The following is a 26,682-nucleotide window of genomic DNA, read 5'->3' on the forward strand; positions in this document are numbered from 1 at the left end:
AGCCCTTTGTATATTTTGATTTTCTGCCATATACACAGGTCATATTGCCAAAAGTAATCCCTTTACACTGCCTCTGTTCTGCCTATTTCCTACATAGTACAAGGCTGCCTGCATCATAAAAATGTTCTATATGTATGTGCTGTTAGTTGTAGAGGCTTCAAGAAAGCTGAGGTGATATGAGATTATTCTTTAGATGGAACTGACACGAGTTTGTTCTGCACTGAATATATAGGTCCTACAGCAGTCAGAACCTCAGTGTAATCTGTCATGGGCTCCAATGCCACACAACTTTGCTTTCACTAACTGACTCATCTACTAAGTGTCTTTCTGCAGCTTTGTGTGGCTGTGTCAGAGACCAGAGCTTCATTTTCTCTTATCGTGGTGTTCAGAGGTGAGCGGCTGAAATGCCAGCCCAGGCCCTGTCAAGGACACAGGGTATCTTTCACACAGAGGGTACACGTCAGGCTGGACTCAGAGTCTTGATCTTCATTGCCTTTTGCATTCTGCTTCTTACATTTGGTTTGTGCTGCTAGGAGTGTTTTGCTCTGACATTTCCATGGAGCCAGCCCGTAGGAGTGACTGGAGGAAAACACTGGTGCCAAGGAGACAAAAAAAATTATTTAATTTAATTTTTTAAATTTTAAAATTAAAGTAATTTATTGGTTCCCCTGATGAGGTGTGGAGCATAAGTATTACTACTGGAGAACTGATCAGCTAAAAGTAGTGTCTTGTGTCAACGCCTATGCTATCTTCAGCCTATACAGATGTGCTAGAGAAAGGCAAATCACATAACAGCTTCTGTTCCCGCAAAATAAATTTCAGCCTGATTCACCTTCATGCACATTGAGTCAAAAGAAGATGTATAAACAGAGCCATAATCAATTATTAATTAGTTAACTTTTTAATCAAGACCTGAGCAAACAGATGATGGTGTGTGTTGAAGGCTAAGCACTTTCATCAGAAACAGTCCACACAAAGAACTGCCTGGCATGAAGGAGATAAGTTCCAGGCTGCTGTGCTAATCACCTCCCAGGACCCACTGATGCACTTAAGAGTCCCAGCTTCCTCCATTACCTCAGCTGTGAGAGTGCAAGGTGCCACTTGAGTGAGAAAGAAAGCAGTTAAATATACAGCTGTGGCATGGAATAATTGCTTCTCTAGTTTTCTTCTGCATATTCCCAGAGGGTATTCCAGGAAAGCAGATCAATCCCATTTTTAACTCGGTCTTAAATTATTGAACATACCATACACCAGGCCATTAACCAACAGGAAAAAAAAAAAAAAAAAAAAGGTTAAAAAAAAGACTTGTATATATAAGAGAACAGGATATTTTTTAGAAAAGAGAGGAAGTACTTTTTCTCTTTTTTTGGTGTCTGTAAAAGACAAGTATATTGTTATTTTCAAAATAGAAGCTTTTTCATCTTATGAAGATCCAGTTCTGAGTATGGGAAAATTATGACAGGGATGGCAGACATCATGAAAGTCAATTTCCTTTTCATAAGCTCTCTCTTTATCGTGAGAGGCTCTTCTAGAATGTAATGTTAATTCGTGCAGTGCATGGAAATTCTAACAACTCTAATGCCTCTCATACTAGAGGGGTGTCTGCACTGCAGATACAAGACGTGACTGCTCTTCACAGAAGTAGCTGTCTCACTTAGCACTATAGCTACAGCAGAGCAAGATATATTCAGTAATTATCCAGGAGCCGAAACCTGCGGTGCCATAACTCTGCTGCTAGTGGTCTGCAAAACATTTAGCAAAAGTACATTTATATAAACTGCAAAAACCACTCTGCATACACTGTCACTACCACTATTAGTGAACCGGTGGTGTTAAGTCATATTGGGCTAAGAGAAGGGAAAGCAGACCAAATCCTGTGCCTGTAAGTGTGCTAGCCATTCCACAGCACAGCAGGGCACAGCTGGCACAGATGTACCCGTGGTGTCACAGTAACCACAGCCTGGTGTTTGCTCTGCCCCCTCTCCTGCCCACGCTGCCTGCTCCATGACTCCATGGAGGGCCCCAGGAGCTCCGAGGAGAACAGCAGGCAGTGATGGGGCATAGGGAACTGCTCTAGAGGGTAAACTGAGAAAAGGTTCAGACACCAAGAACTAGGGTGCATTGAAAGCGATCCAAATGCAGGCAGCGGACATCTTTCCAAGTGGCTAACATTTAGTGAACAGCAGTAAAAAGAGCAATGAAGCAGAGGAGTTGGACTTTAAAAGCGTAGCTACTTCACACTACTGCTGGCTATGCTGATCTGAAATGGGGGGAAGGTTGCTGGCAGCTCAAAATCCAGCCTGACCAGCAAGACAATTAACTTCCACACCACTTGCAAAAATGCCGTGTCACGTCAGTGCTGAGCTATGCTTATGAGAGGATGAATGAATTATACAGGCCTTTTTGAATGCATCTGTGCAATCAGTGAGGAGGAGTTATATAAGGCTCCTCATCCCAGTGAAGGGGAAAGTGTTTGTCTTTCTTCAGCACAGTTCACCCAGGGACAGGTTCCGCACAGAAAAACACTGACAGTCTCCCTTGTAGAGGCACAGCAAACAAGGTGACTGTTTCTCTGCAATTCTCAAAGATTTCCCAGAAGAGCCAAATCCTATAACCTGAGTCAAGCTTAAGTAAAACAGCTTTTAGGCAAAGGATCTCAACAGGCATAGGAAAACCTGCCTCACTGCAGCTGCAGGTCTCCTGCAGGCTGTGCAGTCATTGCTTACATTTGCAAAGGAGGGAGCCTAAAAAACAGACACATACTTATAGATCCCCATTCTCACAGGTACATTCCTATCTCCACTCTGGCAGGTATCCTACCACCCTCTCTGGCATGCAGGAGCGTTGAGCCACAGTTTCTACATTAAACACTCTACATGAGAGTCATTCTCTTTTGCTGCCCAGAGAGCTTTCTGGATGCACAAACAGAACAATGACTGTCTGATGGCTTGCAGACACAGAAGCTTAACCACACAAAAGCACCTCCAATGCAATGAGCGTTCAGTGATTGCTTTCCAGTGAACAATTCCCAGAGAAGCTGCCGATAGTCCATGGCTAGTAGTGAGGGCAGGCATGTTTTCCAGTTGCATTAAGAAGCTATGAACAGAGGACAGAGAACTGGGAGTCCTCTCCAGAGACTTCTGTTGAATATTTGAAAGACAGGAGGAAGATGCCATTCCCAGATGGGCCAGTGGGAACAGGTTTATCTCTGAGTAAAGAAGAGTAGGTAAACAAATTCATATTAAACCATTGACCTGCAATAAGTACATGTTGTTTATTAGCAGAAGAGCCACAGTAGAGCATGCTAGCCTAGTAAAGACATTTTTTTCCTCACCTGCCCAGTGGGTTAAGAGTACCAACATGGACAATTACCATAATTCAGCTACTTGTGGTAGCTTGATATAGAAAATCATTTGTGTTTGCAGAAGCTAATCTGCAGTGAAAAAATACTTTATTCTTACATATGTGTGTGTGCATGTACCTGTACACTTTTTGTGATACCTGTGTGACAATAGAAAACATGACCCCAAAATGTTCCAGGCACTAATTACAAGTTTCCTACACAAAAGCTCTGGGACTGCCGCTGCTGTTCTCTGAATCTGAATCTTTGTTCTGACCCCTTTCTGTAGCTGAAGGTCTGGTTAAACACGCGTTAACTCTTCTACCATTTTCTGAATTAAGCTGGCAAGAAAACAGATTTCAGTGTTTCTTTCCAGTGCTATCTAAAAATGAGAGATTCACCAGAGACAATTCTGCTGCCTGTGTCTTGTTGCAGATGGACTCCAGCCACTGATTAGGCCCCAGTGGAGCAGTAGCACATGTGGATTGTAAAGGAGTCTATTCATATTTCATGAAGATGCAGCTTTCTTCTTACGTGTTTGTAGCTTAGAAAGAAGGAGATAACAACAACAATAATAGTAACAGAAATATTCTAGTATGGACTGGAGTCCTCCTTAAAAAAAAAAAAAATAATAAAAAAAATTACCTCTGGCTCAGGCTCCTGTTTCTGTCTTGAATTCTTCATTTCTTTCTGATATTTGTCTTATTATCCTGACAATCATTATCACAATAATATCGAAAACCAATAAGACCCTAACTTCACAGGGAGCAATAAGGATCCAACCACTAGTAGGAGCTTTACCGGTCATTTGTCATATTTCTAAACCACTCTGGAGGTGAGAGAAACATCTCCCTGGGTGATGCTCCTTTTCCTTGTCACTTTACCCTGAAGTCACTGACTCAGAGTATCCTAACCTGCAAAGCCTCCTTGCCCATTGCACTGCACATAGCCATAAAGTCAGCAGAGCTGTTCCCAAGAGTAATAAATAGAATTAATGCTTACAGAGCAAGGGGCTTGTGCTGCGCACTCCCAGAGAGGGGGATCCCACGTTCCCTCAAGGTAAGCGCAAGGCTGAGTACCCAAGGCACCACCCAACATGGAAAAACACAGTCATTAATGACAAAATACCACTCTGGAGAGGGTATCTGGAATAACAAGGAACCCATTACAAGCTCTGAGCTTTTGAAAGGCTCAGAGAAGAACCAGAAACTTCAGATCACAGTCATAAGCTGTAGTTATAACCCACCACTCCAGACCAGACCCGCTGAGGCTGAGACCCCAGTCCTGCTGGTCAGCAGGAGATCACTGACATAAAAAGGCAAGGCACTATGGCAACAGTCGGTTGAGTAAGAGGTCAGACAAGTATGTGAGCAGACAGGTAGTTGGGATAAAAAAAATACTACCTTGAGTGAGTGTCTTCAGAGATAAGAGGATGAGAAAATGCTTTCAACGTACTAAGCTGATGGCAAATAGGAAACCACATTCTGTTTCACAGATATCAAAGCTTTGTTGTTGTTTTTTTTTTCCCAGTCAGTTTAGTCATTGTTCTCTGTCTGTCTCTGTGTTGCTTTTTCAGTAGTAACATGTCTCTTGAAGCTGTAATCACTGGCTTATAAGTTTGCATATCCATGTGTGGAGATATCTTCAGCAAAATAAGCGAGAGAGATGGGTTAGTGGAATCAGCAGCACTGAAGGACTTGAACACAGTGCAGGCCTGGCATTTTCTTATGCCTAAGCTTCTAGGAAAGGGCTCAAGACCTTACTGAAAAGATAAACACATGGAAAAGTCTCTAAGAGTGTCAGAGAATGGAAAAGAAGGAGAAGAAGGAGGAGGACGAGGAGAAGAAGGAGAAGGAAAAGGAGAAGGAGGAGGAGGAGGAGAAGGAGAAGGAGAAGGAGAAGGAGAAGGAGAAGGAGAAGGAGAAGGAGAAGGAGAAGGAGAAGGAGAAGGAGAAGGAGAAGGAGAAGGAGAAGAAGGAGAAGGAACCTGCCAGTCAAGGAAGTTATGCCTGTGCAGTTAGGAATAAAATTAAGATTGACAAAATTCCACGTAAGTTTGAACTTTTTAAGGAAATTAAAGTTTGAGGTTATCAGTGCTACATGCAGAAGGAAAATAACAACAAAAAGAGATGGGACAGCTCTCTGCAAGGCTGAAGTAAACATTAAAGTGAATCTATGTACGCTCCAAATAAAATTAGTATTTCGCCTTGATTTTTTAATAAAGATCCTTATGTTGAATATGGAAACAGAGAATGTGAATAAGGATATGGAAAGGGAAATCATATTCCAAGCAGCTAAATACAGATTATTTAATAAATATATTTTTGAAGGTATTTATTCTTTATTTACAAAAATCAGCTTTTTGAGGTTGGTACCATGCAACCAGAAAAACAGTATCTCCAGCCACTAGGCTGTGGTTATATGATGATCAAGGTCACATCTACACAGTAGCAGATCATCTGGCAGAGGAAACCTGAGCTGGACCAGAAGGAATGCATGATTCCCATTTCTTTTGAACTAGCCATCGTATATGGTACTGTATTCAGGTATTCATACTGTCTGTAGGAAGACAGATAATACTTGATTTAGAATAAAATCTGCTGTGCTCCCTCAAAAAAACAACCAAACACAAACCAAAACTCTGCTGGAGAGATTTAAGACCAATTCTGTGCTTTGCTTTGCATGGATAATGTTTTGAATGAGTCCTTTGAAACTGGATTTGCTGCAATGTGACCACTGCCTAACACAACTCAAAGTTGTGCTAGGGACACACACAAATTTTCACAAACAGAAGTTTTTAGAGTAAATTTTGAACAAGAGAATAGTTAAAAACTTGAATGCAAATGGGACAAAATGAAGATCAGTTGTAAAATTGTAAATGAAATTAAAACATAGTACCTTTGTTTAACAGAGTACCTGAAGTTTCCTGTTTTTCAGTTGAGTAAAATCTGGTAGATCTCCTGTGAATAGGCTTTTCCTGAAGTCTTTAATATACTGTCACATGCATATTAGGTGGTATAGCAGAGTATTGGGCTATGTAACCCTGGAGATTATTCCCAGTCATATGTGGCAGGTTTTGCAGCAAGAAAGATATAAATGATAAGAGGATGATGAGTGGCTGCTTGGGAGTGTTTCTGCTGAATGCCATGGTTAGTCTAGTAAGTTTTAAAAAAGTATTGTCCCTTACACGGTTTGTGTCTTTTATTGATTATATTGTAATTTTTTCATAAACTCTAGGCATTTAGCCCTCTGTAGCTCTCACCTGAAGTTTTTTTCCTCATCCTGTCTTAATACTTACAGAAAGTAGATTTTCTTCCTTAAGGAGTAGTAAAATATTTGACAAATATAGGGGTGCTATAGGAAAACTGTATGAACTTCAGTACAGTTCAGCACTGAAGCGGTTGTTGTACCTTTCTCTCTTGCTTTTTAGTACAAGAAAATTTTACTTTGTTCCTGTATTGCTAACTGCAATGCACCGTTACAATCTCTCGTTGGTGGCAATTTATGTACACCTGATTACTTAGTAAGTCTGATCTCTGTGAGGTCAAGGCTAATCTGTTCTAAAATCCAGACCTTCTGCTTTTGTTTAATATAGCCCACTGAGATTAAAATGGGATTAGGGCTCATCTGATCGGGAGAATAACATCTGCAGATGAACACTCCCACTATTCTCTTGCAAAAACTGCTAGGTGGAAATGATGTCTTGCAGTGGCAATGGGTCCTATATGTCAACATACATATGGCATTTGTTGACTTCTTTCATTCCTTTGACAGTTTTAAAACCAGACTTTGAGTATGTTATTTTCCGGAGCCAGATCCAAACTGTTACTCTACATATGGAGCACCCAAATATGGGTATCAGAATGGCTGTTTTTCTTCTCATTCATCTCCATGTATTTTTAATTTACTAAGGCAGCAAAACATAAAATAAAATTAAATAGCTGGAAACTGTCAAGCTGTACATTTAATAAAGTGTTTAGAATTGTACCTCTTTTATCACCAAGATTTCTTTTAAAATGTTTTCTCTTCTTCAAACATATGTGAGTGCTAATTGTGCAAAACTAAGATGTTTTCAGTTCATCGTAGTTCAATGTCTACATTATATATATATCACAGAAACAAGCATGTCTACATGATCCAAATGATATGCCTCATGTTATTTGTGCTGAAGCCAAGCATATGGATTGCTAAAATCCAAATTAAACTAATAGTACTCTTCTGCATTGTTTTTTCCATAGTATTTTCTGTAAAGCCATTCTTCTGTAGTATTTTCAATCTAGACATAGTATTTTTATGTTAAAGTATAAGTTTATGATGGGAGCCCCAAAGTGGAAGTAAATGAGCAAAATTATTTGGTCAATGTGTTCTCATTATCCAGATTCTATGAAATGTCAAAACAATCTAACTGCCAATGATGAAGATGATATAAGTATCACTGGTAGCATGCAGTGAAAAGCTCTACAGAGAGAGTTCTCAAAGTGCTATTTTTGCACAGAGAGGCTGCTTGGCTGCTTTCCTGGAATTCAGCCTGCTCTGAGTGAGGTCATGATGTGGCTAAAGTAATTAACAAGGTCGATCTCACCAGCTCAGGATAACTCACCAAGGATAACTCTACTGCAGTGTAGAACTACAATGACCGAGAAGAAAACCTGGCATTCCGTTCTTGGTTGCAAGTACTGTCCATGCTATTGATGATACCAGGTTATGCTGCAAGTAGGTTTCAGGACTTCTCAACTTCGGGATGATTCTTGGCCATTTCACTGCACTCATGCGGAAGGTTATCTTTTGGGTGATGTTATTTCCTAACAGTGCTCTGAGAGTCATTCAACAACCAAGGTTAGATCCTTAACTTCTCCAGCAGTTAAGGTTTATCTTTGGTTCTGTTTGGGTATCTGAGAAAATGAACACCCTCTGAAAAGACAAAAATGCTTATTAAAGCACTGATTGAGTTCTTAAAAAATTTTCAGTGGAAGCAACAGAAGGTACTTTTAGCGATATGTGTAATTACATTTTCTTAAGCATATGGGATGAGCTCCCATATGGTTTTTACTTGAAGACACAATGCATCCATTGAAAGCATCAAGTATCTCACTAAATGACAATGTGTGAGGATATCAGTATCAATCCATAAAATCTATTTTTTTTTCTTTTATCAGCAAGGTCATAATTTATAATCTTAGAGTATACAACTGTCTGAATACATGAAGATACAAAGAAGCATTATTGTAGTCATCAGCACATTATAATAATTTCCCATCTCTCTGAGAAGTCATCTTGCATTCTCCCCTTACCAGAAAGCAATGTTAGGATCATGGAATCACAGAATCATAGAATGTCCTGAGTTGGAACAGACCCACAAGGATCATCAAGTCCAACTCCTGTTCCTGCATATGACAACCCCACAGTTCACAGCATGTGTCTGAGGATGTTGTCCAGTCTCTTCTTAGACACTGTCAGGCTTGGGGCCGTGATACCTCCCTGGGGAGACTGTTCCAGTGCTCCAGCACCCTCTTTCCAGCATCTCATCCCCCAGTCTGCATGTACAGCCAGGGTTGCTGTGTCCCAGGTGCAAAATCTGGTACTTGCCCTTGTTGAATTTCATGTGGTTGGTGATTGCCCAGTTTGTCCAGATCCCTCTGCAGGGCCTCTGTGCCCTCAAGAGTGTCGGCAGCTCCTCCTAATTTTGTGTCATCAGCTAACTTACTAAGCAAGCCCTCAAGTCCTAATCTAAGTCATTTATGAAGACATTGAAGAGCACTGGCCCTAACACGGATCCCTGCAGAACCCCACTGGTGACCGGTCACCAGCCCGACATAACCCCATTTACTAGAATCCTTTGAGCCTGGCCCATCAGCCAATTGTTCACCCATTGCACTGTGTGTTTACACAGCTGTGTGCTGGACATCTTGTCCAGGAGGATACTGTGAGAGACAGTATCAAAGGCTTTACTGAAATCCAAAAATACCATGTTGACAGGCTTCTCTTGGTCAACTAGCTGGGTAACCTTGTTGTAGAACAAAATTAAGTTGGTCAGGCAAGAATTTCCCCTCATGAACCTGTGCTGGCTGGGGCCAAAGACTGTGTTGTCATTCAGATGCTTTTCAATAACTCCCAGAACAATCTTCCCCATGATTTTTCCAGGAATAGAAGTCAGGCTGACAGGCCTGTAGTTGCCAGAGTCATCTCTGTTGCCTTTCTTGTAGGTTGGGACAACATTTGCCAGCTTCCAGTACCTCTCCAGATTCCCAGGAGCATTGAAAAATAACAGAGAGAGGTCTCACTATGATGTCAGCCAGCTATTTAAGCACCCTCAGATGAATCCCATCAGGCCCCATCAACTTGTAGAGACCTAGCTGGAGTGAGCAAAATTATTTGGTCAGTGTGTTCTTACGTTAGTTACGTTTTTCTAGTTAAAGTGCATGTAAGGTTTTCCTTGAAGATTGTTTATGTCACTTGTTATAGAAATTCTGGCATGGTAAATAATGTGGACATTTATTTTTCACTGGAGTTTTGAAAGGTCATAAGAACCTGCAAAGTTAGTTCACTCACTACTACTTCATTTCCACTACTCATGAATATTCACTTACTCCACTAGATTGAATCATACAACTACTGTGGTTAGTGTGAAAATAGGAAGTACAGTTACTGAATAACAAACATTCTGATGTCTTGGTGTCCAGCTAGTCTCATTTTGTAAAACAAGATTTGCAAGTTACATAGCTAACATATTTCAATTTCTGCCTGGCTGTAATTTAATGTAATAATACATTACTTTGAGTCCTAAATTGCTCAGCAGAATGATTGGTTCTTGATTTATCTTAATGGGTGAAAATGGAGCTGTAACTTGTTAAGATTATTTTGTTGCTAAACTTTCATATAATCCGATTCGTGCCAAATCTCTCGTGGAATTCTTGACAAATATTCTTTCTGTTTTTTCCCTTTAAATGCATATAACTTTGAGTATGATAAGAAAACACAGACTCACCTTCTTCCTGTTACGTGTGATTCTCATTTAGGCATAAGTTGGCTTCCTTAATCATGAAGCCAGAAGAGCACATGAGCATTGGACTACCATTTGCAGGTAGGGGAAATACTCTTTTAAAGCACCAAAGCAGTAATCACCTTTATAATCAGAAGCCAAAGATGCATTCTGTGTTGAACATTATCTCTGAAATTGTTTCCTAAATGTCATCTCCACTTCTTGATTTGTTGGTAAGGAGGAAAAAATAAACTTCCTGCTTTTCTAAGTTAGCAAATACAGTCTTTTTTAAAATTTTCATACCCACAGAAAGAAACTTCTGTTCTGTAACAGCAAGAGCTAACACACAGCTGTTGTTGCATAAACTACTACTGAAGTTACAGGTCTGATCCAACTCCTCTGTTTTCAACAAAAAAATTTAAAATTTGTCCTGTGTGTCAGAGGTACAGGCCAAGCCAACAGCAAAAAAGTTTACACTGAATATAAGGAGAGATACCTCTGCTTTCAGAAGAAAGAGTGAGAAGAAACATGAAGAAACATGCTACAGCACGAGAGAGCCCAAATTCAGTGACACTCACATCAACGTAGTCCAGGGTTTCAGCTGTTACAGGAAAAAAAAATAAAATAACCACCTTCTGAAAGTCCCAGACACTGAATGAGATACTTGGAGATCAAGTGAAAAGGGCTATAAGGCTTAATTAGTTGATTAACTATAAGTATTTGACAGTGCATGTTATAAACTGTTGAAGGAATAATATGCTTTGGAAAAAAACAGGTATGGTATTGGGAGCTGAAGCTTTGAGAAAATTGGGAAACCTCACAGAAGTCTGCTGTAGTGGTTGGTAGAAAAGCACACAGCCTTCCAGAGCTTTGGGACCTACAACAATTTGTGATTCCTGGTGTGTGGAACACGGAGCCCCTTGCAGGACTTCACGACAGTGGAAGGGGTGGTGTGAGCTGGGTCCCTCTGCATATGGTGGCCTGCAACATGCTGTGCAGCACCCCTGGGCCTGGCAGCCCCTCCATGCCTGTGAGGAGCAACTGGGGAGCAGAGCTTCTCTCTGCCTTGCATCCCCCCTCTGTAGGGCAAGTGCCTGCGGGCTGCTGCACCTCCCAGAGATCCTCATAACTGCCCCAGAAGCTCTGTCTGACAAGGATGCCCCAAGACCAGACACGCAGGAGCAGCACTGCAACACAGCCCAGCAGCTCAGCTACAGTTTCTAGGATGAATTTCGTCCTCCGATCTCCGTTTCATTCTTTATACGTGTCATAGAGCACAAGGCCCTACTGTGAATGGGGCAGCACTCTGGTCATTATCCTTCTCCTTGCAGTCCCACCAGCACATTTGTTGATTTTACTCCCCTCTGAGACTCATGGCACACATGCTCTGCCTATTCACGGGAAATATAACAGAGAGAGAGTGTTTAGCACCAAAGTGTTTTGATTTATTAAGACAAAGCATTAATTCCTGTTCCAAATAAAGTTTCAGAAAATGATCTTCAGAGATGCGTGTAGCATGCCTACATGAAAAACGTAACATGTCTGCATATTAAATTTTGGTTTTTAAAATGTATTAATCAGCAGTTTAACAAAATCACTGATAGGATGTGTTTGATGTGAAAACAAATCCAACAAATAATTACACTTCTAGATTCTATTGCCAGCAAAGTCCTCTGTTTTGAAAGTACCATTACAAACAGCAAACCTCTCCTTCTCACCCCCTCAAAATAAAACATCAAGCTAGGATAAAACTGAGTTACAACTAGGTTGACAGGATTTCAGACACCACAAAAAAACCTTGGTAATTCAGGTAAATCCCATGGCTGATTAATCCAATTTGAAATCTTGAACTAACAAAACCACAGGTTAAATAATACAAAACATACTGCCCGGGCCCCCTAGGAGGTGGTAGAAATCACCCACAGAGTGAAAATTTTTGTCAAAGTAGATTTTGCTTTTGTGTTTTGCAAGCAAGCCCACACAAGCCCCTTTAGCAGAGCTGGCTCCATCCTGAAGGCACCTTAAACTCTTTATACAGCCCATATTAAAAAAAGCTTCTGTTTCCAACCTGAACCAGAGCTTGTGTGTGAAAATTTCTCTTGGTTTTGCGAAGAATATCACCTTTCTCTCACTTTGTTGAGAGCTTGCCCTTATAGTATCACCTGCAATACCACCACTGTCAAAAAGTCTGTAAAGGCACTCTTTCTCCAACTGGGCTGTAGTTCTGGCTTGCATCTCAGTTCCAGTGATAGCATTGATTAGACCCACTTTCGTCTTCTCAGAGTTTTCACAATTTTAACTAAAATGATGGGCCTAAGGTTGTTATACTCCATTATCAATCTTAAAACTGCTCACTCACCTGAAGAAACATTGCATAGTAAATGTCATACCTGTTGATGATTGACATCATACCTACTTCTTACAAACTGGGCTTCTACCTGCAGAAATGATCATGGATGTATGTGGTGAAGACTTTATAAGCTGCAAGAATATCCTGTATTTTCTTTCTCTTGCTAGTGCTGAAAAATACAGATTTTGAGTGCCATGTTTAAAAGGGGACAAACCTGCATTTTATGCCATACTTACAGTGCTTGGTTTAGTTTTAACTGTGTGTGCACATGTTACATCTTCTCTGAACTGGGGCATGATGCATACCATTTACTATTTGATGTAAAGAAATCATAAAAGGGCTATTCTTGTCCAGTTATTACAGAAATCAGTGAAGATCTTCACTCATTCTTGGCATTAAAATAGAGCTAAGTGGAGTATAATTTGTCACATACTAATTATTTTTAAATAGTATTTGTATTTATATGTAATTTTGTGCCTCTTAAACAGAGATAAAGAGATAAAACAAGCTGTCACAAGTCAGTAATAATCAATGAGAGAGTCCAAATCTATCTGAAAGCAATGGAAAAACAAGTTTGAGCAGTACCTGCTCAGCCCTTTTGGCAGCAAATGCTGATCACTGGAGATTACATTCAAGGTGGCACTGGCCATTTGGTATCTTGAAGGGAGGCTTTCAGATTGTGCAAGAACTGATGCTGGTGGTCCAGCTGGAGACAGCTGCAAAAGTCAACATCTTTCAGATCTGACATAGAACAGAGATTTTCAGCATCAAGAATGACATATCTGGAAAAAACCCAGATCAAGTAATTGCATCTGTCTTCTTAAATTGTTCTTAATGGAATGAACATGTTACAGTGACCTTTAGAATGTCTAATGGGCACTGTATTTGAGCTTTTTGAATATTTGAGCCACCTTCCAAAGAATCATAAAATCATTTTGGTTGGAAGAGACCCTCAAGACCATAGAGTCCAACCATTAACCTAAATCTGGCACTTAAATTGTGTCCCTAAGAACCTCACCTACACATATTTTAAACACCCTCAGGGATGATGACTCAACGGCTTCCCTGAGCAGCCTGTTCCAGTGTTTCAAAACCATCTGTGTGAAGAAATTTTTCCTGATATCCAATCTCAACCATGACTTGAGGCCATTTGCTCTCATCCTGTTGCTTGTTACTTGGGAGAAGAAACCAACACCCTCCATGCTACAACCTCCTCTCAGGCAGTTGTAGACAGCAATAAGGTCTCCTCTCAGCCTCCTTTTCTCCAGGCTGAACAGCCTCAGTTCCCTCAGCCGCTCCTCATCAGGTTTGTGCACCAAAGCCCTCACCAGCTCCATTGCCCTACTCTGAACTATCTCCAGCATTTCTGTGTCTTTCCTGTAGTGAGGGGCCCAAAACTGAACACAGGATTTGAGGTGGGGCCTCAACAGTGCTGCGTATAGGGTGAAAATCACTTCTCTCGTCCTGCTGGCCACTTTCTTTCTGGTACAAGCAAGGACGCTCTTGGCCTTTTTGGCCACCTGGGCACACTGCTGGCTCATGTTCAGCTGCTGCCAGCCAACACCCCCAGATCCTTTTCTGCCAGGCAGTTTTCCAGCCACTCTTCCCTGAGCCTGTAACATTGCATGGTGTTGTTTACATCTCATCTGTTTATTCCTCTTAGCCTGTGCATTAAACTGCATCATAATCAGGATGGATTCAACAAAAACAACAAAAACCAACCTCATCTGGTTAATTTCAGATCCCATGATTATATTTGCTCTAAAATTTCAACTGTAGAAATAGTTCTTCATTGGTTCTCTTGAACTGCTGTGTTGGTCTGTTGTATTTGTCTGATTCTTAAAAAAAGCTACTGCAGTACAACAAGACAACTCTTGAATTTCAACTGCGATCAGAATTATTCTATAGAACACAAGTTTGTAAACTTGGGAAACTTGGCTAGGTTTTGGGGAAGAATTTCTGTAAGAAGCTCTTAATGAATGCAGGAAGATTACACATACCTGAATTATTTAGTTTGTGATAGAAAATCTTCCATCTGAAAAACCTGGGTATCTTGTCTTCTGAAAGCTTCTCAAGAGATCCATTAATTTTGGTTCTAACTTTCCTTTTATGTTCTGATTCCAGATTCTCCTTTTAGTTTGAAAGGTCTCTGCTTTTTCAGTTGGTGGGACTAATTTTGTGGTGCTGCTTTAAACCACTCTTTTGATCTTACTCTAAAATTCAATATAGCATGACTCAGTGCTGTCACCACTACCAAATACAAAGTCCAATATGTCAGCTACACTTTGAAAGTTTTTTGTTTCTATTGGAACCACTGAAAATTTTGAAACTCTGCTGACAAATGAGATTTCCGGTCTATTGACCTTGAGGTGTTTCAGTTCACCGTATAAGCACTTTCAGTGTCCATGTGCAGGACTCTTTAACTGAGCAATGCTAATTGGTACTATGCACACAAAGACTTAGCAATTTAAAAGGGAAATTACTCCATGACTTTCCTTTCCTTTCATTGGAAAAGTCAAGGGGTTAGCATTGACTCCAGTCCTAGAATGTTTTTGTCATCTTTTTCATTCTGCCTTCCCTGCAAACCAGCTCTGTGCATAGTTAATCAGCAGATTGTAGCTATTATTTTATAAATACTCACCATTTCATGTCTCAGTATTTGAAGACAATTTTTACCTTATATTTATTTCCCTGAAACATTCCACAAGAGGGGAGGAGATCACTTGAAAATTAGATTACTGCAGAGATGAAAACAAATAGCTTGTAAATCATCAGGTGCAAGAAATATGAGAAGGCTGAACATAAGGACAGAGAAAAGGAAGAAAAGGATAATTACTGTTTGATGGTATAGCAATGAAGATAATTTAATTTGTGAGAGGAGTATGGTCAGTGGGAGACATTTCCCTCCAGCTCTGCTTGGACAATAGCCTAGTCAGAAATTTCTTGTGTAAGAAATCCAAGTTATAGCTAACATTCAGTTTGACCTCTATCCCTGAGGCACTCCTAAGTGTTGCAAGTCAGAGGGAACAGAGGGTATCAAGCTGAGGCTCCAAACTACATGATACAAGAAACTGCTGGGAAATTAGCAAGGATGTTGGAGGTCATCCACCAAACTGACAATCGTTCCTAAGACTGCTGACTTTCCAGCTTGCAGGTGTCCTTATAAATGAGGCTGGTAGGCCACAGATGATAGCAAAATAAGCACCCCCGTTGACTTCAGGGCAGTTCACTGGGGTTACATTGCAGCATTTAGACACAAGAAGCTTCAGAGGAGCAAATTATCATGTCTGAAAGTCATCTGAAAGAGAAAGTCATATTGCTCCATCCTGCTGTTTTTGGAAAGTGCAAATACCACGTACGTAAAAATAATCATCTGGATGTCATATACACAGACTGTAAAGTGGATTTCAATAATGATATCCCATATAGTATTTTTTTTCTGTTATATCACTAGATGTTAGGCTGTGGTGGTTCTACTCTGATATGGACCTCTCAAACACAGATAAAGAGGAGGAAGATTTGTGCTTTCATTGAAGGAGACTGTCCCTTAAAGAGATTGGTATGCTATGATGAAAACATTTGGAATTGTCATGTACCTAATTTGTATTTTAAACACTATATTAGAAAAACACATAATTTAGTGTTCTGCAAACATAGCCAAAAAAGCTTTTGTCTTTAAAATGTATACTCAATTTATATTTTCTTTTCACTGTATTCACTAGCAGGAACTGGAATCAAACAAAGCAGTTAGCTTTAGTCTCCTTAATAAAGGTGTTTACAGTGTTCATTGTAACTATGCAAAACACAGGAAAATCACCCAGATTTCTCATCTTATATACATATATATGTATATGTATAAACAAAACAACAAAAATCCCACCCCAAACCAACCAAACACAAACAAATGAAACAAAACCCACAACCAACCCCAAAAACTCTCAAAGCCTTTCAGATCAATAATTTCTTACAAATCGTAAATTTGGATTACACCTGATCATGACATGTAGTAGTGGTATTAATACTGCTTCAAAAGCATGTGTTAGCAAGCAGAATTTAACCCACTGCACTGCAAGTGAAACAGAAATATCATATTGTCTTTGAGGCTTAATAGTAAGCCAATGAAGGTAAAGCAGATCTTTTGCATCTTGTACAGCTAAAGCCCTAAGTGTGATTAGATGTTGGTGTGATAGTGAATTGCAGTAGTCAAACAGTGATACTGGTCTACATGACATTTTAGCTCACAGTTTTGACTCTGATGAGGACTCTCTACCATAGTGTATATGTTTGCCTTTTATTTCCCAATTATATGGAAGGGAGATAAGAAACACTCCTAACTTCAAGCACTTGAAAGATTTACTCGTCACTGAGAATTTAAAGTAGTTTCTGAATATTAAGTGTTAATAGCCTCTTCAATGTGAGCTGCTGGAAACTTGTTATTGTATTTAATTTAAAGAAACCTGTTTAATATAAACAGTTTCTGCACCTCAGGCACTGTGATTTATATGTAATAAATTTGCTTATTACTACAAACAAGAAAATGATGTAACATACTTCAATGATATAGACTATACAATTGTTTCCATTTAACTCTATGTTGTCATATTTTTCACCTTCTTTCACTTGTAGTACATTGCAAAGTGTTGAAATAACTTTGATATTTCGAATGTCACCTGTTCCCAGCTGCAATTAGCATTTAAAAGCCTAACATCAATTTTCATTCAAATATGCCGCCTCTGTAGTCATGGTAACTTCCTCGTCAGCTTTATCTTCCAGCTTTAAAAGGTACTGCTGTGATACTTAGAGATGTTGTCATTCAGGATTTTTCATTGGGTTCCTCCTCCTTGCCTCTCCTGCACAAAAGACACTTCTGTGCTTGCTTTTACCAGGTCGAAGGTTTGCAATAGCAAGAGAAGAGCAAAGCAGAAATACTGGTAAAAAAAAAAAAAAAAAAAAAAAAAAAAAGTTCTAATTCATACACCTTCCTGGAAATAGGACGTGGTGAAGAAGAGTGGCTTATGATTTCAGAAGGCACATATCAGACCTGGTGCAGGAAACTATACATAAGCTATTAAAACTACATATTCAGAGTATGCAAAAGTGAAAGCCTAGTTGTATATACAAATGTGTAGATGCAGAATCCAAGTACATAACAGATGTCTTATCTCCTCACTTATGAACAGAAACACTGAATGAGATGTAAGCCAAAGACTGTTTCATTCAAATAATCTGATTATTCTGTATTTAACCAGGATATGCTCTGATGTTTAATTTTGTAAGAAAAATATGGATTTTCTTTTATTGTTATTCTCCTCATCTTAATTTAACAGTGCTTTTTTGTTTCTGTAATCATTATGATGCAACATTTAAATGAGAACAGGTTAGCTAATTCTAAATGGTTACATTATTGGTAGAGTCATTTGTTAGCCACATCATTCTTGTTACAGATTTTATTTTCCTTGGCCTGCAATACATAGCTATTGTTGTGAGATAAATTGTTACAAGTACAGAGAAATAGATGGATATTGAAATTCAGATACATGGACTTTTTGTTAGTGGATAATATAATTACAGCGGATGTTATAACATAATTATAGGGAATTTTCTACATATTCTCCCTGTGGTCATTCACAAAACTCACCAGCTTCCACTTTTATTTCAGAAATTGATATAAGTTGGGGTACTACAAACACATCCCAACCTGCTTCTGGCCATCTATGAAGATATCTTTTACAAGTGGCCACTCCTCACAAACTGCAAGCCAACGATACAGCAGGCATAAGAAATCATATAAGCATACTGACCTTTAATCCCTGTCATCACTGCATAGCAGGCACAGGTTGGATATCTGAGATGTAGCCACTTCACCTGTGCCTTGCATACATGGTTATAGACAGTAAATCTGTATTTCAACTAATTCTTATATATGTGGTGGCTCTAGAAGGATGGTTAAAAGAATTTCCACATGTCTCTTTGCATCATTCTGAGTGTGAACAATGCAAGTCTGAATAATCAACAGGTACCCGATATCAGCTGTCAGGTACTAATGAGTACCTCCTAATATGTAATGTCAAATAAATGTAAACCACCTGTGCAAACCTGGCTTTGAAGGACACTTTGTATGTGCATGTCAGCCATGGCTCTTATTGGAAATTGCTGAAATTTTGGAAATATGGTCTGAAACTTTTGTTTCTCTTGCATGTCCACATAGTCTCTAGGATGCCTATTGTGTTTTGGTGTATCCAGTTTTGCCATCTCATGACTCTTTAGAAGAGCTTATAGGTTTCCAGTCAACGCCAAGGCAACCCAAACAGTCCAGGTTCTGCAAACTGCCCGTGTGGAGACGCAAATAGACTACACACCCTACGTCTACCCAGGCAATCCTTATTTTTCATGTTGTGTCCTAATAGTAACTTTGAAGATACTTACAGTGTCCATGCTTTATCGCTTCATAAAAACTCTCACATTTCTGTATTCTTCATGAAGCATTGAGTAAGTTATTTTGCATTTGCCACTTGATGAAATGGGAGTTCCAAAGGAAGAAGGTAGAAGTAAAAATCAATGTTATTCCTTAGCCCCAAAAGACTGAGAGTTCACCATTTACAGTAAATTTTTCAGAATGTGAAAAGGATACCACTGAAAGCAGAGTAGTGCTAGTGAGCTGTTGATCAAACACTTCCCAGAGCTCAACTGGTGTCCCATCCAACCTACCTGAATGTCCCTGCTCTCAGTTGGGAGTTTTCTCCATTTCTCAAGAATTTCCACATGGAGATCTTTCCCAGCTGCCCCGATGCAACGAGGGTCTTCCTGGGATGTTAGCCTGCCTACACTATATGAGTTCAGTGCTTCCCTGGGTCACCATGTGTGTTTCTCTAACAATTGCATATGGCGGAAGTGCAAGTGGTATTTCAAAGGAGTAGCCCCTGTATGCTCTCGTGGATCTACAGCATGTAGCACAGGAATTAGCTATGATACAGATACAGTACATTAGCTTCATTGTATTTGAATAATGAAGCAACTACCCAACAAAGCACAATTTATTGGGGAAGTATCTACATTGGAAGACTAAAATCTACATTGGAGACTAAAATAGAAAGCGGCAGTTCTGGATACAAACTTCTCATTTTCTAGAGTGTTCAGTGCAACTTCATTGTTCTCTGTCACAACTTTGAAATGAGGCTCGAAGAAATTTCTGTTAATGACTAAATGAACAATGGTTAATACTTTTATAGCTGTTTTATAGCGGAAATGTTGCCCTCCTTAAAATCAAAACCAAAATGCAACATCCTTTTCCTTCATTTCCTCATTCCCCTTCAGAAAACATTTGGAATAAAAGATATTTTGATTAGAAGACCTCTCCCTTTTAAATTTACTGCAGTCCTGGAGGATTAGCTTTGCTAGAAGCTCTGAGTTTTACCTGAATCTGCTCACCCAAAACAAAGGGGAAAAGGGGAAAAGAAGAAAACAAACACACCCCGCCACCCCTGTTACACCACTAGTCGAACTATCTGTGCGGGCGCGGAAGGGTGCGGGGTGCTGCCGTGCGCAGTGACAGCCCCGGCGGCCCTGGGCGGGGGCGGGCGGCTGCCCCGCCTGCGCGGGGCGGTGCGGGGCGGTGCGGAGGCCGCGGACACCGCCCGCCGCAGACGGCGCGGCTCGGAGCCGTGGCGGTGGCTGCCCATGCTGGTTACCCTGCCGAGCGCCCGCGGGCCGGCGCGCAGTGCAGCTCCCGGTGAGCGTCGCCGCTTTGGGCAGGCGGGCGGGGGTTGGGCTGCGGCGATCAGGCTGCGGCGGTGCCAGGTCTCCCCTCCCCAAGTGCACGCCCCCATGGGTGGTACCTGGCTGCTGAGGGGTGCCCTGTGCCCCGAGCCCGCCGGTCAGTGTCTCCGCGGCTTTCCATGGTCGGGGCTGGAGGACTCGCTGGGACTGGACCCGCTCCCCTTTCCGAGAGGAAAAAAGTTTGTGTGGTGCGGAGGGGTGGCAAGCAGAGCGGTGCGAACTTGGGCTGAGTTAGTTAGGCGAGGCTCTGCGGCAGCTCCATGAGGGGACGGGGAAGATGCAGCTGCGGTGCGCCGGGCGCTGCGCTCCGGTGGGCGATGGGGTCCCCGGCGGGCGGGCAGGGCGGCGATGCCGGGATCTGTGAGGATGGGCGCTGCTGGGCGGGTTTCGGGGCAGGGGCCAGCTCGGGCCCTTTTATGGTTTCCCCTTCGCGTGATTTATAAGGGTGTCGGATAGCCGGCTCCATCCGCCGTAAATTGCGCACAGTAGCGGTAGCGCCGGTCCGAGATCTCTGCTGCTTAACGTTTTTGTGGCAGTCCGGCGAGCAGTAACTCTAAGGTGGAAAATAAAATATCTCCGCTGTGGCGCTGTATCTTGCAGATGGAGTATGTCTCTATGACATCTTAGTATGGAAGCTGTTCAAAAATCAGAAGAAATTGCACCTGACTTAATAACTTTTATGTAAATACATATAATAGCTGTAATTCTCTATTTGAGAATACAAAATAGCTCTTTTACTGATGAATAGACTGTTTAATACTCAGCTGTTACTGAAATGATTTGGATAAGTAGTGTGACAAAATATTTTTTGAGTGTAATAGGAAATAGTAGTAATCAGTTTTATTTTAAAAGTGTTTTATATTTTGTGTTCTGTAAAATGAAACTTACTATGTATAATTCATATGTAAATGATTTCTACATTACATATATTCTTAAAATTCAATATCCAAAGCACCTGTTATTATTTGGTACTTCTTCCTGTTTTAAAAGTGATGTTGCTCTAATATACTCATCTCTAGCATACATGAGTAGTACTTCTGACATAGTTTAATTTCTCACCACTTCATTTGTTTCAGGATCAACTCTTGTGTAAATGTAAACCATTTTCCTAAGGATCTGTAAGAGGAGCACTTTAAAAACATACTTACCACATAGGTATTCTTAGAAACTTCCTACATTTATAGCTGAATGTGTGGCGAAAACCAAAACAAAACCAGAAGTGAAAGAAAATTTTGTCTTAGCTAATCCAAGCTAGTGTCCTAGGTCTGATCAGAAGCAAGCTGAGTTCTCTGTGTAAACTTGAGTTTTATTATGCAGGGAAATTAAAGAAGCTGTGGATGTGTTGGATTTTTGCTATCCTGTTCCAACTGCGTAGTATTTTACCTACATATCAATGACTGTTCCTCTATGCATGCATAACATTTCAATTAATACCTCCTCAGCTGCCTAAAGGTCTGATGAGATGCTTGTTAGCACTTTGATTGCTTTTTCATACATTATTGCCCCTGCATTTGGGATTTGGAAGTTACATGATCATGGTGGAAAGTAATTACAGAAGGTAATAAACCTTGATGTTTCCATTAAAATAGTATTTTCTTCATTTTTACACCACATTTGGGGACAGTTTTTGCCTTCCACTAGGATTTTTTTGTTAGGAATTTAGCAGAGCAGTGGCTCAGAGGCGTATAAGAGGCATAAAGTGATCTATGTATTGATAGACTATTATCTGCAGGATTACTGCTGAAACAAACATTTTGGTGCTGTGTCTGATGGGATGTGACAAGGTATTATGTTACAGTTGGTAATATTCTGCTATGAATTCTAAATTTAACCTGGTCTGTAAAATGCTTTTTAGAAGCTTCTAATCACATGCTGTTTCACTGATATTAATAATACCTGTTTGTCCTTTTAAGATGAGTGAAGAAAATACTTCTATGAAGAGTAAAGGTACTCGATTCTGGGAAACCTCTTAAAGCACCTCTAACTTCGAAGCTGGAGAAAAGTAGGAAGGAACGATCCATCTGACTCTCTTGGCATCTCACACGGAACACAAAATGGCTCTTCAGAAAAAAACTATTGCTGGTGTATTGGAGGAGTGGTGTTTGGCAGAACCACTGTTTGACTGCAGACGGCACCAGAATGTTAGGAAAAAACTGAGACTGATACGAATTATAGGGCTTCTTGTCAGTGTAGTGGTCATTAGTACTTTTTCTCTTTCAATTAGTGCCTTTTTCAAGATGGAACCACGTAGCATGGCGTTGACCAGCAGCCTAGATAGCCAAAAGCAGGTGCGTGGGCACCAAAGAACTCTGTTGGATATCACAGAGGAGAATGAAAATGGCGCTCCAGACCTACATGATTCGATGAAATATGAAGCTGAGCACAACAATGCAACAGATGATCATGCCAAGGGAGAGTACCCCGAGGACCTTTTCTCTCTTGAGGAGAGAAGGAAGGGAGCAGTGATCCTCCATATAATTGGAATGATTTACATGTTCATAGCCTTAGCCATAGTCTGCGATGAATTCTTTGTTCCTTCCTTGACTGTCATCACTGAAAAACTAAGCATATCTGATGATGTGGCAGGGGCAACTTTCATGGCTGCTGGTGGGTCAGCCCCAGAACTCTTCACTTCTTTAATAGGAGTGTTTATCTCCCACAGCAATGTCGGCATTGGTACAATAGTGGGATCTGCCGTGTTCAATATCCTGTTTGTTATTGGAATGTGTGCTTTATTTTCTAGAGAGATCTTGAACCTTACTTGGTGGCCACTCTTCCGGGATGTGTCCTTTTACATCGTTGACTTGATCTTACTGATCATCTTTTTTCTGGATAACCTGATCATGTGGTGGGAAAGCTTAACACTCCTGACAGCATATTTTTTCTATGTGACTTTCATGAAGTTCAATGTTCAAGTAGAAGAATGGGTGAAGAAATTGTTAAACAGAAACAAGGTTGAGAAGGTAACAACAGCAGACGCTGAAGGAAAGGTTGGTCAATTTTTAATTAGCATGAATGTAATAATGTCCTTGTAAGTGCTGAGGCCGCCTAACATAAGTATCCTAATGAAGCTCAGTAAGCGGTATAAAAAAGTTCTGTGTTTTGCTAAAACATCTTTTTGTTTAATCAGTCCAATAGGACTGAGAATACAAAACATGAGGCAACCCTCTAGCAAATCAATAGCTTTTAACTCCAGAATTATCCTAATCACCCAGACAAAATGCCAGCAAAGACATAAACGTTTACTCAGCATTTTGGCACATTGATGAGGTCTGAGGTATAGCTACTATTTTTTCCCTAAGCTTTTTGATTAGGCAGTAGCAGTATCTGGGGAGGATCTTGTGACAAAATTTAACTTTTTAAAAACTTTATTGCACCTTCTACCTCAAAAAAGCAAATAGAACAGTATACAAATGTTTTTTATATGTGTTCTCCATCTACTGATGCTGACAATACAGTATTAACTTTCAGTTGTAATTAGTGGCAATTACGTGAAAAAAATCTCTGGAAAAACAGTGACCACAATGGCAAAAGGCAGAGGTCCTCTGTTTAAGCAGGACTGTTTCCTATTCATGGTATTTGCAACTAATCAAGCGAATTTTTGGCCTAATATCAGGCCACAAGTAGAGAAGGGAATTTACACACAGAGGGCTTGGTCAATCTTCAGTAATTATTATTGTATTTTAAACAGCTCTCTTCTTAAGGTTGGCTATATTTGAGGGACTTATGAAGTTTACCCATAAATACTTAATTATGTAGCATTGTGTTAAATGAATGTTTAATACCAAAATTGAAATTTCTAGTTTTACATGACAATGGTGTAATTAATCAGATAAGGTTTTATTACCCAGTAATTATTCAGAGTAACACAGAACTGTTTACTATTTTGTTTCTTTTGCTTAACAGCCCTGTATAAGTGGTTCAGAAGAAAGACGATCTGCTGGTGTACATGTACAGACATATAAACAGGAGGATAGAGAGACAGACCACATGTAACTATAGAGAAGGGGCTACTTGCCTGTGACTCACAGAAAACTGATGATTCTGCCTATATGCCTAATGTTGAAGAGAGAAACTCATATTTTATCAGTACAGGCAGGTGTTTTCAGTTTTAGGACAAGCCACAAAAAATCCCACAAAAAAACCCAAAACAAATCAGAAAATTCTCTATTTTTAATGTTCTAGCCAAGTTTAACAGCTATACACTTCTAATTTTATATTTTCCTTTTTATTCAATTTCTTTTCTGAAATCAGCATGCTCATCTTCATCTTTCTCAAAAAGCATAACTGGAATTTTGCAAGAAAATGAAAAGAAAGGTCAACACCAACAAAGTATTTTCCTTAATGAATGAAAGGCTTCTTTAACTGCATTAGCTGGTTTCTAAATAATGTAATGTTTGATGATCTATTGTTACTACTTTCACAGTTTGTGCTATATGTGTGTAATGACAGGAAGAGACAATGGTATATGAAGCAACTGTTTAATGCACCATCTTCTGTCCATAAACTGGATTTGAAGGAGATGTGAATCTATAACTGCAACTGCGTTGGGTTGTCCAGGCTATAGGGTGGGGCATAGTAGCTATATACCGTGGTGAGCACTCAATTATTTTTAATTGGATAGAAGAATAAATTATTTGCAAATCACAATGAATTTAATAAATGTTTAAAACACTCTAGATAGACTTGATTTAAAAAAAAACCATCAAACCTTTAAGAGAACTCTTTTTTTTATTATTATTTTTTTTTTAATTTATTAATTACTTTTTCTTACAGCTTGTTCAGATTATAAATGCACAGCATTCAGATAGGGAACAAAAAAAATCAGAAAACTCTCTACTTTTCCTAAAAAGACAAGCTTTGCATCATATGTTTAATGAAGATATTTTTAATGAATTAACTTGAAGTTAATTAAAATGATGAAATTGTGTATTCGTAAATCATTGATGGTTAGATGGGGATGAAGGGAATGCTCTAATTCAATTGTAATTTAGCTCAAATGGCTTTTCTGCTTGCTGGTGAAAAATTGCTTCTGAAGGTGTCACACCATGTATTTCTTGTAATGACCCATGTTGTAAAGACAGATTTTTGAATATTCATCTAAAATTTTGAAATATTACTCATTACTAATGCTTTTTTTCTGTTCAGTTGAACAGCATTTAGCAGGATGAATGAACAAATTTTCTGATAGCAAGGATGTCACAGATTATATTCTTGGAAAGAATCTCAGTGGAGTTACATGTTAATTTATTTACAGTTATTAGATAATTGGTTTTGTTGCTTTTTAAATTGATTTTTAAAAAGAAAAAATAAAGAAAATATTAGAACTGTGGCATAGTCCTGAGCCTAATAGAAATACCTAAGATTTTCACCTTCAAAGTTACTGCCTAATGCGAAGAATAAAATGTTTTTGTAGTATGAGAAGTGTTGCAATGCACATGGGTGCTTATTTCCTAATCTGCAGGGGTTATAAATATTGCAGAAGTGATAGTCTTGGCTTTGGTGGCAAAGGATGCTTCATTTTCACAGTGTTAGCTGTCAGCCTATATTGTTTCTACTCATTGAAAGTGTGCTGTATAAATCCAAAAGAAAATTTTATGTAATCAAATTAGTATATCAAATGCAGAATTTGCAATCTTGGTTGTTTCTAATGGAAACTTTTTCACTTTTCTCCTCTCTTAGGGCAGAGAATTGCTAGGCAGCTCTGTGGAATCAGTGGATTGGAGTGACTTGAAAAAACTTTTTTTCAGGAGTGTAAAGAAAATTCTCTTCTTTCCTCTAACTTATACTCCTGCCTATCTGTTGTGGATTCTGCTGTTGCCAAACTGGCAAGTGTTCTGCTAAAAACTGTGGCTGCCGTATTTACCTTTAAGACTTTGTGTTGTAATCTGAAAGCAGCTCAACTAGGTTGAGAGGTCTAAATAAGGCATCATAAAGCTGGATAGTTGAAGGGTTAGGTGGCTTATTAGCAAACACGTACCAAAGAGTAAAAATCTGATCAGATGAAAAACCTCTGAGATACTAAAATGTATTTTAATGTTAATTTCAGTACTTTTACTGTTAGTCCTCTTGAAAGGTTAAATAAAGTTTTACAGTATTTCCCATGAGAAAAAAAGTCTTAGATACAAAATGATTTTTCTACTTAGCTGTCATTTGCTCTAGATGTATTCACTGAGTTGCTAGAATGCATTAATATCTCTAGATGTCTTTTAGATTTCTTTCTCACTTCCCTGTTTT

The 26,682-nt window shown here is 39.6% G+C and overlaps 1 protein-coding gene across 2 annotated transcripts in view; it reads left to right on the top strand.

The window, feature by feature from the left end:
* Positions 1–22,499: 22,499 nt before the first annotated feature.
* SLC24A2 (solute carrier family 24 member 2) overlaps positions 22,500–26,682 on the top strand; it is a gene marked incomplete at its 5' end in the record, with an annotated part of 104,355 nt that continues 100,172 nt past the window's right edge. For both annotated transcript variants that reach the window (XM_080362465.1, XM_080362466.1), the window contains one exon: positions 22,500–23,435. In XM_080362465.1, the coding sequence (XP_080218591.1) occupies positions 22,500–23,435 (936 nt within the window). The remainder of the gene's footprint in view (positions 23,436–26,682) is intronic.

Source organism: Nesoenas mayeri (genome assembly GCF_963082525.1).
Source record: "Nesoenas mayeri genome assembly, chromosome: Z".
NCBI classification, from domain to species: Eukaryota; Metazoa; Chordata; class Aves; order Columbiformes; family Columbidae; genus Nesoenas; species Nesoenas mayeri.